This window comes from Oncorhynchus keta, chromosome 28 (genome assembly GCF_023373465.1).
Source record: "Oncorhynchus keta strain PuntledgeMale-10-30-2019 chromosome 28, Oket_V2, whole genome shotgun sequence".
Taxonomy (NCBI): Eukaryota; Metazoa; Chordata; class Actinopteri; order Salmoniformes; family Salmonidae; genus Oncorhynchus; species Oncorhynchus keta.
In genome coordinates, this window is record NC_068448.1 from 57,856,816 (window position 1) to 57,875,433 (window position 18,618).

At 41.0% G+C, this 18,618-nt stretch overlaps 1 protein-coding gene across 1 annotated transcript in view; it reads right to left on the reverse strand.

The window, feature by feature from the left end:
• LOC118361158 (cyclic nucleotide-gated cation channel beta-3-like) overlaps window positions 1–18,618 on the reverse strand; it is a 34,348-nt gene that overhangs the window by 13,253 nt on the left and 2,477 nt on the right. The window contains exons 3-8 of the mRNA XM_052484236.1: window positions 13,272–13,432; window positions 12,670–12,981; window positions 2,490–2,698; window positions 2,197–2,247; window positions 1,861–1,947; window positions 1,522–1,586 (exon numbers count right to left, since the gene is read on the reverse strand). Coding sequence (XP_052340196.1) covers window positions 1,522–1,586; window positions 1,861–1,947; window positions 2,197–2,247; window positions 2,490–2,698; window positions 12,670–12,981; window positions 13,272–13,432 — 885 coding nt within the window. The remainder of the gene's footprint in view (window positions 1–1,521; window positions 1,587–1,860; window positions 1,948–2,196; window positions 2,248–2,489; window positions 2,699–12,669; window positions 12,982–13,271; window positions 13,433–18,618) is intronic.

Here is an 18,618-nt window from a genome sequence, read left to right on the forward strand (position 1 = left end):
CGGGGTGGGAAGCATGGGGACAATGGGGACAATCGTTAGGGGTGCCAATCTTTTTTTGTTTGTGACCAACTTTTTACTCAGCTTTGTCATTTTATTTTTCAGAGAGAGGTTGCAGGTACAAAAACAATGGTACAAAATAGTTTTTGTACCTGCAACCTTGCAGGTACAAAAACAATTAAATAAATGCATACAAAGATAATCTCTCTGAAAAATAAAATGATAATACTGAGTAAAAAGTTGGTCACAAACAAAAAAGGATTGGCACCCCGATTCTTCCACATAAAATCAAACAAAATGTAATCTGCATTAACATTCTATTTTTTTAAATCTCAATTTAAGGAACTGTATTGTGGACTTTCATGGCTTCCTGTTTCACTGGAGTATAAAAACGAGTTAATGTGTATGTCATCACCATGGGCAAAGAACTCACAAATGAAAAGAGACAACTAGTTGTTGACTTTCAATAATCAGGCAAAAGGGTACAAAAAATGACTGAAAACTAAACATACCACTTCCACTATTAGGGCAACAATTAAGAAGTTTAATACCACTGGGACAATGGTAAACTTGACCCAAATGTATCTTCTCCCCACTCACAGTGAGACAAATGGTTCAGGAGGCAAAGAAAGTCCAAGGAAAGGAGTTGGAGAATTACAGAACTTACAGAATGCATCTTGGGTCCAAATCTACAATTAGACGCCACCTCCATACCAATAGGGGTTGCCATGAAAAAGCCTTTACTGAGAGCAACCAACAAATAAAAACGGCTGAAGTTTGTTAAACACCATTGGCACTTAGATTGGAACTGGGTGCTGTGGACAGACGACGCACACCAGTGGTGGGTTTGGCCTCAATAGAAGGATGCATATGCAGAAAATAACCTCATACTTACTGTAAACATGGTGGTGCATCATTTATGTTATGGGGCTGCTTTCCTTCTACTGGTCCTGGGGCCCTTGTTAAGGTCAACAGCATCATGAACTCTACCAAGTACGAGGACATTTTAGCCAAAACAACATGGTTGTCTCTGCCAGGAGGCTGAAACTTGGCCACAAGTGGATCTTCCAGCAAGACAATGACTCCAACCACACATCAAAATATACAAAATGGTTAATTGACCACAAAATCAACATTTTGCAAAGGCCATCTCAGTCTCCGGACTTGAACCCCATTGAAAACCTGTGATTTGAATTGAAGAGGGCAGTCCATAAGCGCAGACGAAGGAAATCAAGGTTCTGGAAAGATTCTGTATGGAGGAATGATCTAAAGTCCCTCCCAGTGTGTTCTTCAATATCATAAAACATTATAGGAAAAAGCTAAGTGCTGTTATCCTTGCAAAGTTTCAATAATTTTGACACCCATCTTATATTTTCCCCTGAGCAATTGTATTAGAATAAAATATTTATTTCCCTTTTTTTGCATACAATATACCGCAGTATATTCATAAAATATTTTATACATTATTCTTTATTGAGAGTGCCAGTAATTTTGGATGTGACGGTGTCTGTTTGATGAGAATACCTCCAGATGTAAGCCTTGGCCATGATACTCTCAAGCCGATCGCTGAACTCGAAAAACATGTCTATCTGTGGAACGAAAGCCAGAAAAACACTAGTACAGTAAATGTCATGAGAGAACAAAAGGAAACAAATTGCATCTATCATCAGATATCCATCATTATATTTGTAAACAGAGTCAGCATATGTCAAAGCTTCATAGATGTGCATGCCCGTTGTTCCCCAAACACTATCTAATGTCACCCTCTAGTCTAATGTAATATATAGCAATTTAATCAAATGTAATAAAAGATGAAGAATGAAACATATCATGTTTGGTGATAAAGATAACTGCAGTCTCTACCCTCAGTAAACGGTTGAGTCTGTATAAAGCAGAGAATCCAAACGGGATACCGAGCAGTTCGAATGGGATGATGCTGATCATATCCAACTGCCCCAACAGAAAGAAAATATAATGTTAGGTGGAAATAATACACTCCACTTGAAACAAGTACAACATATCTACAGTACAGTACATAGTCTGGATATTTCTACATCAACATGTGTGATATGTTACTTGAATCATGCCTCGAAGTGGAATGAACAATGTTGCACTGTGTGTATCTCTGTATAGTATAATATACGCAGAGTGAACACCATCAGCAAGGTGAAAGTGAGAAATGATTAAATAAGAGCTCACGTTAAACCTCGAAATCTCTCGATAATGTAGCTTCGTCACAGTCCGGTCTTTCTGAAATATAACATGAAGTCTTATCTACCTGCATGTTTCTCTACATTACGGTGGAATTGTAACACACACACACACACACACACACACACACACACACACACACACACACACACACACACACACACACACACACACACACACACACACACACACACACACACACACACACACACACACACACACACACGCACACACGCAATATCAAGACCTTCATCTCTCTAGTGATATTTAGAATGACTTACAATAATGTCTCCTCCTTTCACAAACTGCAGTCGGGGTTGCCAGAGGACGATATCTATGACATTGACACTGTCTGCAAGAATGTCAGCAAATATCCAGAAAGGAACGGACACTGGAGTGTGGAAGGGAAAGACCAAACGAACCGGTGTAAACCAAGCGTTGTAGTTGAATGCCAAACTTACAAGTGTTATCCAAGTAATATACTTGCGATCTAGAGAAGGAGAGAGAAAAACAGATACAGAGAAAGAAAATGAATGAACAAATGTTAAAGAAGCCGAAATACACTGTGTAGTCCATACCTCCTCCTGTAGTGTAGTGTGTAGCTGTAGTGTAGTGTGTAGCTGTAGTGTAGTGTGTAGCTGTAGTGTAGTGTGTAGCTGTAGCGTAATGTGCAGCTGTAGTGTACTACTGTAGTGTTGTGTGTAGCTGTAGTGTAGTGTGTAACTGTAGTGCAGTGTGTTGCTGTAGTGCAGTGTGTAGCTGTAGTGTAGCTGTAATGTAGTGTGTAGCTGTAGTGTAGTGTGTAGCTGTAGTGCATTGTGCAGCTTTAGTGTGTAGCTGCAGTGCACAGCTGTAGTGTTTTGTAGTGTGTAGCTGTAACGTGTAGCTGTAGTGTGTAACTGCAGTGTAGTGTGAAGCTGTAGTGTGTAACATTAGTGTAGTGTAAGTGTAGTGTGTAAGTGTAGTGTGTAACTTTAGTGTGTAACTTTAGTGTAGTGTGTAGGTGTAATGTGTAGCTGTAGTGCAGTGTGTAGCTGTAGTGTGTAAGTGTTGTGTGTAACTGTAATGTAGTGTGTAACATTAGTGTAGTGTAAGTGTAGTGTGTAAGTGTAGTGTGTAACTTTAGTGTAGTGTGTAGGTGTAATGTGTCGCTGTAGTTTAACTGTAGTGCAGTGTGTAGCTGTAGTGCAGTGTATAGCTGTAGTGTGTAGCTGCGGTGAAGTGTATTGTGTAGCTGTAGTGCAGTGTAGTGTGTAGCTGTTGTGTAGTGTGCAGCTGTAGCGTGCAGCTGTTGTGTTGTGTGTAGCTGTAGTGTGTAGCTGTAGTGTGTAGCTTTAGTGCAGTGTGCAACTGTAGTGTGTAACTTTAGCTGTAGTGTGTAACTGTAGTGTGGTGTGTAGCTGTTGTGTAGTGTGCAGCTGTAGTGTGCAGCTGTAGTGTGCAGCTGTTGTGCGCAGCTGTTGTGTTGTGTGTAGCTGTAGTGTTATGTGTAGCTGTAGTGTAGTGTGTAGCTGTAGTGTAGTGTGTAGTTTTAGTGAAGTGTGCAACTGTAGTGTGTAACTTTAGCTGTAGTGTGTAGCTGAGCGTGTAACTGTAGTGAAGCGTGTAACTGTAGTGTGTAACTGTAGTGTAGTGTGTAGCTGTAGTGTAGTGTGCAGCTGTAGTGTAGTGTGTAACTGTAGTGTGTAACTTTAGCTGTAGTGTGTAGCTGTAGTGTAGTGTGTAGCTGTAGTGTGTAACTGTAGTATGTAACTGTAGTGTAGTGTGTAACTTTAGCTGTAGTGTGTAGCTGTAGTGTGTAACTTTAGTGTGTAACTGTAGTGTGTAACTGTAGTGAAGTGTGCAGCTGTAGTACGTAACTGTAGTGTACTGCGGTAGTGTTGTGTGTAGATGTAGTGTAGTGTACAGCTGTAGAGTTGTGTAGTGTGTAGCTGTAGTGAATTATGTAACTGTACTGTGTAACTGTTGTGTAGTGTATAGCTGTTGTGAGTAACTGTAGTGAAGTGTGTAGCTGTAGTGAAGTGTGTAGCTGTGTGTAGTTTGTAGCTGTTGTGTAGTGTGTTACTGTAGTGTGTAACTTTAGTGTAGCATGTAGGTGTAATGTGTCGCTGTAGTGTAACTGTAGTGCAGTGTGTAGCTGTAGTGCAGTGTATAGCTGTAGTGTGTAGCTGCGGTGAAGTGTAGTGTGTAGCTGTAGTGCAGTGTAGAGTGTAGCTGTTGTGTAGTGTGCAGCTGTAGTGTGCAGCTGTTGTGTTGTGTGTAGCTGTAGTGTATAGCTGTAGTGTGTAGCTTTAGTGCAGTGTGCAACTGTAGTGTGTAACTTTAGCTGTAGTGTGTAACTGTAGTGTGGTGTGTAGCTGTTGTGTAGTGTGCAGCTGTAGTGTGCAGCTGTTGTGTGCAGCTGTTGTGTTGTGTGTAGCTGTAGTGTTATGTGTAGCTGTAGTGTAGTGTGTAGCTGTAGTGTAGTGTATAGTTTTAGTGCAGTGTGCAACTGTAGTGTGTAACTTTAGCTGTAGTGTGTAGCTGAGCGTGTAACTGTAGTGTAGTGTGTAACTGTAGTGTGTAACTGTAGTGTAGTGTGTAGCTGTAGTGTAGTGTGCAGCTGTAGTGTAGTGTGTAACTGTAGTGTGTAACTTTAGCTGTAGTGTGTAGCTGTAGTGTATAGCTGTAGTGTGTAACTGTGGTGTGTAACTGTAATGTGTAACTGTAGTGTAGTGTGTAGCTGTGGTGTAGTGTGTAGCTGTAGTGTGTAACTGTAGTATGTAACTGTAGTGTAGTGTGTAACTTTAGCTGTAATGTGTAGCTGTAGTGTGTAACTTTAGTGTGTAACTGTAGTGCAGTGTGTAACTGTAGTGCAGTGTGTAGCTGTAGTGAAGTGTGTAGCTGTAGTGTGTAACTGTAGTGTATAGCTGTTGTGAAGTGTGCAGCTGTAGTATGCAACTGTAGTGTGTAACTGTAGTGTAGTGTGTAGCTGTCGTGAAGTGTGCAGCTGTAGTGTGTAACTGTAGTGTATAGCTGTTGTGAAGTGTGCAGCTGTAGTGTGCAATTGTAGTGTGTAACTGTAGTGTAGTGTGCAGCTGTAGTGCGTAACTGTAGTGTACTACTGTAGTGTTGTGTGTAGATGTAGTGTAGTGTACAGCTGTAGATTTGTGTAGTATGTAGCTGTAGTGAATTATGTAACTGTAGTGTATAGCTGTTGTGAGTAACTGTAGTGAAGTGTGTAGCTGTAGTGAAGTGTGTAGCTGTGTGTAGTTTGTAGCTGTAGTGTGTAACTGTAGTGCAGTGTGTAGCTGTTGTGTAGTGTGTAGCTGTAGTGTGTAACTGTAGTGTAGTGTGTAGCTGTTGTGAAGTGTGTCGCTGTAGTGTGTAACTGTAGTGCAGTGAGTAACTGTACAGTCGTGGCCAAAAGTTTTGAGAATGACACAAATATGAATTTCCACAAAGTTTGCTGCTTCAGTGTCTTTAGATATTTTTGTCAGTTGTTACTATGGAATACTGAAGTATAATTAATAATGAACCATTTCATGAGTGTCAAAGCCTTTTATTGACAATTACATGAAGTTGATGCAGAGTCAATATTTGCAGTGTTGGCCCTTCTTTTTCAAGACCTCGCAAACCGCCCTGGCATGCTGTCAATTAACTTCTGGGCCACATCCTGACTGATGTCCGCCCATTCTTGCATAATCAATGCTTGGAGTTTGTCAGAAATTGTGGGTTTTTGTTTGTTCACCCGCCTCTTGAGGATTGACCACAAGTTCTCAATGGGATTAAGGTCTGGGGAGTTTCCTGGCCATGGACTCAAAATATCGATGTTTTGTTCCCTGGGCCTCTTAGTTATCACTTTTGCTTTATGGCAAGTTGCTCCATCATGCTGGAAACGGCATTGTTAATCACCAAACTGTTCCTGGATGGTTGGGAGAAGTTGCTCTCGGAGGATATGTTGGTACCATTCTTTATTCATGGCTGTGTTCTTAGGCAAAATTGTGAGTGAGCCCTCTCCCTTGGATGAGAAGCAACCCCACACATGAATGGTCTCAGGATGCTTTACTGTTGGCATGGCACAGGACTGATGGTAGCGCTCACCTTGTCTTCTCCGGACAAGCTTTTTTCCGGATGTCCCAAACAATCGGAAACGGGATTCATCAGAGAAAATGACTTTACCCCAGTCCTCAGCAGTCCAATCCCTGTACCTTTTGTAGAATATCAGTCTGTCCCTGATGTTTTTCCAGGAGAGAAGTGGCTTCTTTGCTGCCCTTCTTGACACCAGGCCATCCTCCAAAAGTCTTTGCCTCACTGTGCATGCAAATGCACTCACACCTGCCTGCTGCCATACCTGAGCAAGCGCTGTACTGGTGGTGCCCCGATCCCGCAGCTGAATCACGGTCCTGGTGCTTTCTGGACTTTCTTGGATGCCCTGAAGCCTTCTTCACAACAATTGAACCCCTCTCCTTGAAGTTCTTGATGATCCGATAAATGATTGATTTAGGTGTAATCTTATTGGCAGCAATATCTTTGCCTGTGAAGCCCTTTTTGTGCAAAGCAATGATGACGGCACGTGTTTCCTTTCAGGTAACCAGGGCTGACAGAGGAAGAACAATGATTCCAAGCACCATCCTCCTTTTGAAGGTTCCAGTCTGTTATTCAAACTCAATCAGCATGACAGCGTGATCTCCAGCCTTGTCCTCGTCAACAATCACACCTGTGTTAACGAGAGAATCACTGACATGATGTCAGCTGGTCCTTTTGTGGCAGGGCTGAAATGCAGTGGAAATGTTTTTTGGGGATTCAGTTAATTTGCATGGCTTTGTAAAAATAGGGGACTTTGTAAAAATAATCTGATCACTCTTCATAACATTCTGGAGTATATGCAAATTACCATCATACAAACTGAGGCAGCAGACTGAATTTTTTTATTTGTGTTATTCTCAAAACCTTTGGCCACGACTGTTGTGTGTAACTGTAGTGCAGTGTGTAGCTGTTGTTAAGTGTGTAACTGTAGTGTAGTGAGTAACTGTAGTGTGTAACTTTAGCTATAGCGTGTAGCTGTAGTGTCGTGTAACTGTAGTGCAGTGTGTAGCTGTAGTGATGTGTGTAACTGTAGTGTGTAGCTGTAGTGCAGTGTGTAGCTGGAGTGCAGTGTGTAGCTGGAGTGCAGTGTGCAGCTGTTGTGTAGTGTACAGCTGTGGTGTAGTGTGTAGCTGTAGTGTAGTGTGTAGCTGTAGTCTACAGCTGTAGTGTAGTGTGTAGCTGTAGTGTACAGCTGTAGAGTTGTGTAGCATGTAGCTGTAGTGTGTAGCTGTCGTTTAGTTTGTAACTGTAGTTTAGGGTGTAACTGTAGTGTGCAGCTGTATCTGTAGTGTAGTGTGTAGCTGTAGTGCAGTGTGTAGCTGTAGTGAAGGGTGTGGCTGTAGTGTGTAACTGTAGTGCAGTGTGTAGCTGTTGTGAAGTGTGTAACTGTGGTATGTAACTGTAGTGGAGTGTGTAACTGTAGTGTGTAACTTTAGCTGTAGTGTGTAGCTATAGTTTAGTATGTAGCTATTGTGTGTAACTTTAGGTGTAATGTGTAACTGTAGTGTGTAACTTTAGTGTAATGTGTAACTGTAGTGTGTAACATTAGTGTAGTGTGTAGGTGTAGTGTGTAGTATGTAGCTGAAGTGTGTAATGTTAGTGTAATGTGTAGCTTTAGTGTTTTACTGTAGTGTGTAGCTGTAGCGAAAGTGTGTGACTGTAGTGTGTAGCTATAGTGTAGTGTGTAACTGTAGTGTAACTATAGTGTAGTGTGTAGCTGTAGCTGTAGTGTTGTGTGCAGCTGTAGTGTAGTGTGCAGCTGTAGTTTAGTGTGTAGCTGTAGTGTGTAGCTTTAGTGTAGTGTGTAGCTGTAGTGTGTAGCTGTAGTGTTGTGTGTAGCTGAAGTGTTGTGTGCAGCAGTAGTGTTGTGTGCAGCAGTAGTGTTGTGTGCAGCTGAGATGTAGTGTGTCGCTCTAATGTTTATTTTTTTATTTTTTTATTTTACCTTTATTTAACCAGGCAAGTCAGTTAAGAACAAATTCTTATTTTCAATGACGGCCTAGGAACAGTGGAACTGACGGCCTAGGAACTGAACTGCCTGTTCAGGGGCAGAACGACAGATTTGTACCTTGTCGGCTCAGGGGCTTGAACTTGCAACCTTCCGGTTACTCGTCTAGCGCTCTAACCACTAGGCTACCCTGCCGCCCCAATGTGGTGTGTAGCTCTAATGAAGTGTGTAGCTGAGATGTAGTATGTGGCTGTAGTGTAGCTGTAGTGAAGTGTGCAGCTGTATAGTTGTGTGGTATGTAGCTGTAGTGTGCAGCTGTAGAGTTGTGTGGTATGTAGCTGTAGTGTAGTATGTAGCTGTAGTGTACAGCTATAGAGTTTAGTGGTATTTAGCTGTAGTGTGATATAATGTAATCGTATTATTATATGTAGTAGAAAGCAATGGGTTAGAAGAAGTCTACATAACCAACCCATAAAGTAAAATGTAACATCCATATATGACCAGCTATGTAAACTTTAACATTGATTTATCCTGCAATAGATGTCGTTCAATTGATAACATACATTTTGTTTTTCTTCTAATGCCTCTTAAGGGGAAAGTAATCTAAAAGTAATGGAATGTAATCAGATTCCATGACTGAGTTTGGGCAATCCAAAAGCTACATTACTGATTACAATTTTACTGTAACAGATTACATATAGAAAGTAACCTACCCAACCCTGAGTGTAGTGTATAGCTGTAGTGTAGCTGTAGTGTAGTGTGTAACTGTAGTGTAGTCTACAGCTGTATTGTAGTGTGTAGTGTGCAACTGTAGTGTGTAGCTGTAGTGTAGTGTGTAGCTGTAGTGTAGTGTGCAGCTGTAGTGTGTAGCTGTAGTGTAGTGTGCAGTTATAGCTGTAGTGTAGTGTGTAGCTGTAGTGTAGTGTGTAGCTGTAGTGTAGTGTGCAGCTGTAGTGTGTAGCTGTAGTGTAGTGTGCAGTTGTAGCTGTAGTGTAGTGTGTAGCTGTAGTGTAGTGTGCAGCTATAGTGTGTAGCTGTAGTGTAGTGTGCAGTTGTAGCTGTAGTGTAGTGTGTAGCTGTAGTGTAGTGTGCAGCTATAGTGTGTAGCTGTAGTGTAGTGTGCAGTTGTAGCTGTAGTGTAGTGTGTAGCTGTAGTGTAGTGTGCAGCTATAGTGTGTAGCTGTAGTGTAGTGTGCAGTTGTAGCTGTAGTGTAGTGTGTAGCTGTAGTGTAGTGTGCAGCTATAGTGTGTAGCTGTAGTGTAGTGTGCAGTTGTAGCTGTTGTGTAGTGTGTAGCTGTAGTGTAGTGTGCAGCTGTAGTGTGTAGCTGTAGTGTAGTGTGCAGTTGTATCTGTAGTGTAGTGTGTAGCTGTAGTGTAGTGTGCAGCTGTAGTGTGTAGCTGTAGTGTAGTGTGCAGTTGTAGCTGTAGTGTAGTGTGTAGCTGTAGTGTAGTGTGCAGCTGTAGTGTGTAGCTGTAGTGTAGTGTGCAGTTGTAGCTGTAGTGTAGTGTGTAGCTGTAGTGTGTAGCTGTAGTGTGTAGCTGTAGTGTAGTGTGCAGTTGTATCTGTAGTGTAGTGTGTAGCTGTAGTGTAGTGTGCAGCTGTAGTGTGTAGCTGTAGTGTAGTGTGCAGTTGTAGCTGTAGTGTGTAGCTGTAGTGTAGTGTGTAGCTGTAGTGTAGTGTGCAGTTGTAGCTGTAGTGTAGTGTGTAGCTAACCTTACAGAAAAAACACATTCATTTCCATGATAACATGTGAAATCAACATGGGAAAACATGATCTTGTGAAATAAATGTGACTCCATGGGGATGCAACATTTCAACAAAGGGAGAGTTTGATTTCCACATCTGAAAGGCTTTCACCTGTAAATGTTTTTCCCATGTGAAACTGCAAATGTTACATCTGAATCTGCAATGGTGAAAAGGTGATGCTAACATGTGAACTCTACAGTGCATTCGTAAAGTATTCTGACCCCATCACTTTTTTTCAAATGTTGTTACGTTACAGCCTTGTTCTAAAATTGATTAAATTAATTGTTTTCCTCATAATCTACACACAATATCCCATAATGACAAAGCGAAAACAGGTTTTTCCAAATGTTTGCAAATATATAGAATAAAATAAACTGAAATACCTTATTTACATAAGTATTCAGACCCTTTGCTATGAGACCCTTTGCCACTGATCATCCTTGAGATGTTCCTACAACTTGATTGGAGTCCACCTGTGGTAAATTCACTTGATTGGACATGATTTGGAAAGGCACACCCCTGTCTATATAAGGTCCCACAGTTGACAGTGCATGTCAGAGCAAAAATCAAGCCATGAGGTTGAAGGAATTGTCCGTAGAGCTCCGGGACAAGATTGTGTTGAGGCACAGATCTGGGGAAGGGTACCAACACATTTCTGCAGCATTGAAGGTCCCCAAGAACACAGTGCCCTCTCTCATTCTTAAAGGGAAGAAGTTTGGAACCACCGAGACTCTTCCTTGAGCTGGCTCCCGGCCAAACTGAGCAATCGATGAAGAAGGGCCTTTGTCAGGGAGGTGACCAAGAACCCGATGGTCACTCTGACAGAGCTTGGCAGAACGTTTCAGAAAGACAACCATCTCTGCAGCACTCCACCAATCAGGCCTTTATGGTAGGGTTGCTGTTAGCGGGATCGATATGACAACAGCCAGTGAAAGTGCAGAGCGCCAAATTCAAAACAACAGAAATCTCATCATTAAAATTCCTCAAACATACATGTATTTTATACCGTTTTAAAGATAATCTTGTTGTTAATCCCACCACAGTGTCCGATTTCAAATAGGCTTTACAGCGAAAGCACCACAAACGATTATGTTAGGTCACCACCAAGCCACAGAAAAACACAGCCATTTTTCCAGCCAAAGAGAGGAGTCACAAAAACCACAAATAGAGATCAAATGAATCACTAACCTTTGATGATGTTCATCAGATGACACTCATAGGACTTCATGTTACACAATACATGTATGTTTTGTTTGATAAACTTCATATTTATATAAAAAAATCTGAGTTTACATTGGCGCGTTACGTTCACTAGTTCCAAAAACACCCGGTGATATTGCAGAGAGCCACATCTTTACAGAAATACTCATTATAAATGTTGATAAATTCAAGTGTTAGACATGGAAATATAGATATACCTCTCCTTAATGCAACCACAGTGTCAGATTTCCCCCAAAAATTACGGCGCTCAGAAAACAAATACAATTTTCCGCCATGTTGGAGTCAACAGAAATCAGAAATTACACTATAAATATTCCCTTACCTTTGATGATCTTCATCAGAATGCACTCCCAGGAATCGCAGTTCCACAATAAATGCTTGATTTGTTCAATAATGACCATTATTTATGTCCAAGTAGCTACTTTTGTTAGGGCTTAGGTATACAAATCCAAACGCTTGTGCAGGTCCCCCATATTTTCGGACAAAAACTTCAAAAAGTTATATTACAGGTCTTAGAAACATTTCAAACTAAGTATAGAATCAATCTTCAGGATGATTTTATCATAAATCTTAAAGTTCCAAACGGAGAATTCCTTTGTGTGTAGAGGAGCAATGGAACGCAGGTCGATATCATGTGGAATGCGCATGACCAGGAAATGGCTCTGCCAGTAACCTGCCTCATTCAGCTCTTATTCAGGCCCACAACACAGTAGAAGCCTCATTCAAGTTTCTAAAGATGGTTGACATCTAGTGAAACCTAGGAAATGCAACATCATCCATATCCCACTGTGAATTCAATAGGGCCTGGGTTGAAAATCGACCAACCTCAGATTTCTCACTTCCTGTTTGGATTTCTTCTCAGGTTTTTGCCAGCCATATAAGTTCTGTTAGAACAAACAGACATCTATCAAACAGGTTTAGAAATTTCAGAGTGTTTTTTATCCAATACTAATAATAATATGCATATATTAGCAACTGGGAATGAGGAGCAGGCCATTTACTCTGGGCACCTCTGGACACCTTTCATCCAAGCTACTCAATACTGCCTCTACAGCCATAAGAAGTTAAAAGGCAGGTGAGCATCCGCTTGGAGTTTGCCAAAAGGCACCTAAAGGACTCTCAGACCATGAGAAACAAGATTAAACTCTTTGGCCTGAATGCCAAGTGTCACGTCTGGAGACCAGGCACGTAACAAAATGTGTAAAAAGTCAAGGGGTCTGAATACCTTGTGAATGCACTGTAACTGTATTATGAAGCTGTTCATTTTTTGTCATTTAGCAAATGCACTTATCCAGAGCAATTAGGGATAAGTGCCTTGATCAAAGGCATATCGAAAGATTTTTCACCTAGTCGGCTCGAAGATTCAAACCAGCAACCTTTCGGTTACTGGCCCAGCACTCTTCACCGCTAGCTGCCTACCTAGTGTGTAGCGTAGTGTAGTGTGTAGGTGTACCTTAGTATGTAACTGAGCACTACCTGTGAATGGATCTATGGTGTTACCAAGCACTGAGTCCATGGCGTCTTCAACTGGTTGGAGCATAGTGTCAATGAAGGAAAAGCTGATCGTGGGACAAATGGATGCATCTCTAGCTGCCTGCTCCTCCTCCTGTTTCTTCAGCCACTCTGCCTCCTTCTTCTCCGCATCTGCCTTCGCTTTCTCCTCCTTTTTCTTTGCCATCTCTACTGCCTTTATCGCGTCTGCTTCTGCTTTTTTTATTGCATCGTCCTCTGCTTTTATCCTCTCTGCCTCCTTCTTCCTCAGGTAGTCTGGTTTCCTCAAGACCGGGGCTGTAGACAACAGGCAGAAACCGTTATGAATGATATGAGTGGAATGGAATAGCAGAGGAGTTTATAATTATATAGTCTAACATTTGGGCTTCATCATTGAGAATATCAGGCCTTCTAAATTTTAACATGGTCGATATGTAGTGAAGTATAATATATTATACATACAGTATGATACATATACGGTTCCTTATTAGACAACTCTAACTAATCAAAAACGAAAGTGATTGATTGATTGACTGACTGACTGATTGATTGACTCAACAACATCTGTTTACAGTAGGTCCACTTACTGATAGGGGGGCTAATTTCAGGTGTGGTAGCATAGGGGTCAATGGCAATCTCTTTGTAGGTATTTGTCCGGTCTCTTAGCCGTTTGACAACTTCCCGGAGTGTCTCATCTGCATACCTGCTGTACACAACCGGCGGAGGTGGAGGAGGGGGCTGCTCTTCACTGCATCAAGAGACAAGAGGACAAATTGTTTAACAGGGTTCTAATTAATTCAAATAATCAGAAGAAGAACATCATTTGTGTTCAAATAAAAGGAGGATGAATGTCATGGCATGTTCCTTAAATAGATATTGCATGTAAGGGCAGTCCGGACCAGGTGCTGAGATTTTTTTGGCGGGCTACTGATTACATCAGTACTGTATATATATATATATTTTTTTTTTGTTGCCTGTTCTACATGTTATTTTTGCATTAATGTGTGTCACATATCAGTTTGCAAACAATGTAAAAAAATTAACTTAAATGAGTTACATTAGAAGTGCAATCCAAGAAGGCATCAAATCCAAGAATCCATATATATACGTACACACACACATCTTAAAAAATATATATATTTTCCTTTATTACTTTCTAACCCTACCACCCCTCCCCTATTTTTTTGCAGTAATGCTGCAATTAGTTGGTTGTAATTTTGGGTATAGCACACATTTCCATATATTTTTGTTAGCTGCAGGTGTGACATAAATCAATCAGTCTTACAGTATTTATGATATAATTTACAAAGATTATACTTTTTTTTTATTTAAAAAAAAGTTTTAATATCTATTAGTATGTTTGAGTTTAACCACAATATTTGTTGCATTATTTGTTCATTTTTTTCTGGTAAATTAAATTGAAATTGCAACCAACTTTCTATGGCTTGTTTTAAAAACAGTGATATTTGGGAGATTATTTCCTTTTCAAATAACTGAAAGTGAGAGGTTGTAATCCGAATAAAGGGAAAAAGGCCATTCTTGTACACGGGGTGAGACATTCTTATTAATTTGCTAGAGAACCAGCTTGGATTGAAGTATAACTTTTGTATGACTGAAGGCTTTAGTTAGAGGTCTAAAGCATTGATATTTAATCATGTCCACATCACCATTAGACCATTTTATTGGTAAACTACACTGTAATGTAAAAGTTGTATTTGTTTGCGATCCAATATGTAATATAGTACACTTAATAATTAATTTGGTTGTAATCCAGAGAGGATAGAAAAAGTATCTCGATCTCTATACCTCTATGAGACTGTGTAGGGATCCAAGTTGTGGATTTAAAAGAAAACATGAATCATCAGTGTACAATGACACCTTTGTTTTTAAGCCCTGGATTTCTAACCCCTTGATATTATTGTTGGATCTGAGTTTAATAGCTAACATTTTGATGGCCAAAATAATATGTTGATAGTGGACAACCTTGTTTTACAGTGTAGACATTGTTAATGTTGTAAACAACTATAGTAGCTGGAAATGACACATTTTTATGCAAAATCTACATAGGTGTACAGAAGCCCATTATCAGCAACCATCACTCCTGTGTTACAATGGCATGTTGTGTTAGCTAATCCAAGTTTATGATTTTAAAAGGCTAATTTATCATTAGAAAACCCTTTTGCAATTATGTTAGCACAGCTGAAAACTGTTGTTTTGATTAAAGAGGCAATAAAACTGTCCTTTAGACGAGTTGAGTATCTGGAGCATCAGCATTTGTGGGTTCGATTACAGGCTCAAAATCGTCAGTCTATTCTTGTTCTGAGAAATGAAGGCTATTCCATGTGAGAAATTGGCAAGAAACTGAAGATCTCATACGACACTGCGTACAACTCCCTTCACAGAACAGCGCAAACTGGCTCTAAACAGAATAGAAAGAGAAGTGGGAGGCCCCGGTGCCAAACTGAGCAAGAGGACAAGTACATGAGAGTGTCTAGTTTGAGAAACAGACGCCTCACAAGTCCTCAAATGGCAGCTTCATTAAATGGTACCCACAAAACACCAGTCTCAACGTCAACAGTGAAGAGGCGACTCCGGGATGCTGGCCTTCTAGGCAGAGTTCCTCTGTCCAGTGTCTGTCCTTTTGCCCATTTTAATATTTTCTTTTATTGGCCAGATATTACCTTTTCTTTGCAACTCTGCCTAGAAGGCCAGCATCACGGAGTCACTGACATTTCTAAGTGACCCCAAACATTTGAACGGTAGTGTATATATACAGTGGCTTGAGAAAGTATTCATTCCTTGGCATTTTTCCTATTTTGTTGCCTTACAACCTGGAATTAAATTGGATTTGGGGGAGTTTGTATCATTTGATTTACACAACATGCCTACCACTTTGAAGATGCAAAATATTTTTGGGTGTGCAACAAACAAGAAATAAGACAATAGAACTGAAAACTTGAGCATGCATAACTATTCACCCTCCTATTCACCCCCAGTATCCTCTGAACAGTTTATGTTGAGATGTGTCTGTTACTTGAACTCTGTGAAGCATTTATTTGGGCTGCAATCTGACGTGCAGTTGACTCTAATGAATTTATCTTCTGCAGCAGAGGTACTGTAACTCTGGGTCTTTCCTTCCTGTGGTGGTCCTCATGAGAGCCAGTTTCATCATAGCGCTTGATGGTTTTTGTGACTGCACTTGAAGAAACTTTTAAAGTTCTTGGCATTTTCCTGATTGACTGACCTTCATGTTTTAAAGTAATAATGGACTGTCGTTTCTCTTTGCTTATTTCAGCTGTTCTTGCCATAATATTGACTTGTACTTTAACCAAATAGGGCTATCCTCTGTATACCACCCATTACTAGCCACAACATAATTGATTGGCTCAGACACATTAACCTCTTGAAGCTATGGGGGCGCTATTTCATTATTGGATAAAAAAAAACGTGCCCGTTTTAAGCTCAATATTTTGTCACAAAAATATGCTTGAGTATGCATATAATTGGCAGCTTCGGAAAGAAAACACTGTGACGTTTTCAAAACTGCAAAGATATTATCTGTGAGTGCCCCAGAAATGATGCTACAGGCGAAACCCAGATAAAAATCCAATCTCTAGACAATAAGGTGGATGAAATTAGGGCACGAGTTGCCTTCCAGAGGGACATCAGAGATTGTAACATTCTCCGTCTCACAGAAACATGGCTCACTTGGGATACGTTGTCAGAGTCGGTTCTGCCACCCGGTTTCTTCACGCATTGCGCCGACAGAAACAACATCTCTCTGGTAAGAAGAAGGGCAGGGGTGTATACCTTATGATTAACGACTCATGGTGCAATCATAACAACATACAGGAACTCAAGTCCTGTTCACCTGACCCCAGAATTCCTTACAATCAAATGCCGACTGCATTGTATACCAAGAGAATTCTCTTTGATTATAGTCACAGCCGTGTATACCCCCCCCCACCGCCCCCGCCCTCCAAGCAGATATCTTGACGGCCCTGAAAGTACTTCCCTGGACTATATTTAAATTGGAAACATATACCCTGAGGCTGCATTTATTGTAGCTGCGGATTTTAACAAACCTAATCTGAGAACAAGGCTTCCTAAATTCTATCTACATATCGAATGCGTGACAAGTTGGTAGCATTCTGGACCATTACTACTCTAACTCTAACTCGACCCCGCCCTGTGCAACTGGGTCCTGGGCTTTCGACCCTGCTTCCAACTCAATCATCAAGTTTGCAGATGACACCACAGTGGTAGGCTTGATTACCAACAATGACGAGATGGCCTACAAGAAGGGGGTGAGGGCCTTCGGAGTGTGGTGTCAGGAGAATAACCTCTCACTCAACAGCAACAAAACAAAGGAGATGATCGTGGACTTCAGGAAACAGCAGAGGGAGCGTCCCCCCATCCACATCGACGGGACAGTAGTGGAGAAGGTGGAACGTTTTAAGTTCCTTGGCGTACACATCACGGACAAACTGAAATGGTCCACCCACACAGACAGCGTGGAGAAGAAGGCGCAACAGTGCCTCTTAAGAGGCTGAAGAAATTTGTCTTGTCACATAAAACCCTCACAAATTTGACAGATGTCGGGCTGTATCACCGCCTGGTATGGCAACTGCTCTGCCCAGACCCGCAAGGCTCTCCAGATGCACAACGCATCCCCGGGGGCAAACTACCTTTCCTCCAGGACACCTACAGCACCCGATGTCACAGGAAGGCCAAAAAGATAATCAAGGACAACAACCAGCTACTGCCTGTTCACTCCGTTATCATCCAGAAGGCGAGGTCAGTACAGGTGCATCAAAGCTGGTACCGAGAGACTGAAAACAGCTCTCAAGGCCACCAGACAGTTAAACAGCCATCACTAACAGAGTGGCCGCTGCTAACATAGAGACTCAAATATCTGGCCACTTTAATAGATTTAATAATTTAATATAGGTATCACTAGTCACTTTAAATAATGCCACTTTAATAATATAATAAATAATAATATATGCCATTTAGCAGACGCTTTTATCCAAAGCGACTTACAGTCATGTGTGCATACATTCTACGTATGGGTGGTCCCGGGAATCGAACCCACTACCCTGGCGTTACAAGCGCCATGCTCTACCAACTGAGCTACAGAAGGACCACTATTAATAATGTCTACATATCCTACATTACGCATCCCATATGTATAAACTGTATTCTATACCATCTACTGCATCTTGCCTATGCCGAACAGCCATCAATCATCAATATACAGTTGAAGTCAGAAGTTTACATACACCTTAGCCAAATACATTTAAACTCAGTTTTTCACAATTTCTGACATTTAATCCTAGTAAAAATGCCCCATCTTAGGTCAGTTAGGATCACCACTTTATTTGAAGAATGTGAAATGTCAGAATAATAGTAGAGAGAATGATTTATTTCAGCTTTTAATTCTTTCATCACATTCCCAGTGGGTCAGAAGTTTAAATACACTCAATTAGTATTTGTTAGCATTGCCTTTAAATTGTTTAACTTGGGTAGCCTTCTACAAGCTTCCCACAAAATGTTGGGTGAATTTTGGCCCATTCCTCCTGACAGAGCTGGTGTAACTGAATCAGGTTTGTAGGCCTCCTTGCTCGCACACGCTTTTTCCGTTCTGCCCACATATGCTCTATAGGATTGAGGTCAGGGCTTTGTGATGGCCACTCCAATACCATGACTTTATTGTCCTTAAGCCATTTTGCCACAACTTTGGAAATATGCTTGGGGCCATTGTCCATTTGGAAGACCCATTTGCGACCAAGTTTTAACTTCCTGACTGATGTCTTGAGATGTTGCTTCAAAGATGTCCTAACTGACTTGCCAAAACTATAGTTTGTTAGCAAGACATTTGTGGAGTGGTTGAAAAACAAGTTTTAATGACTCCAACCTAAGTGTATGTAAACG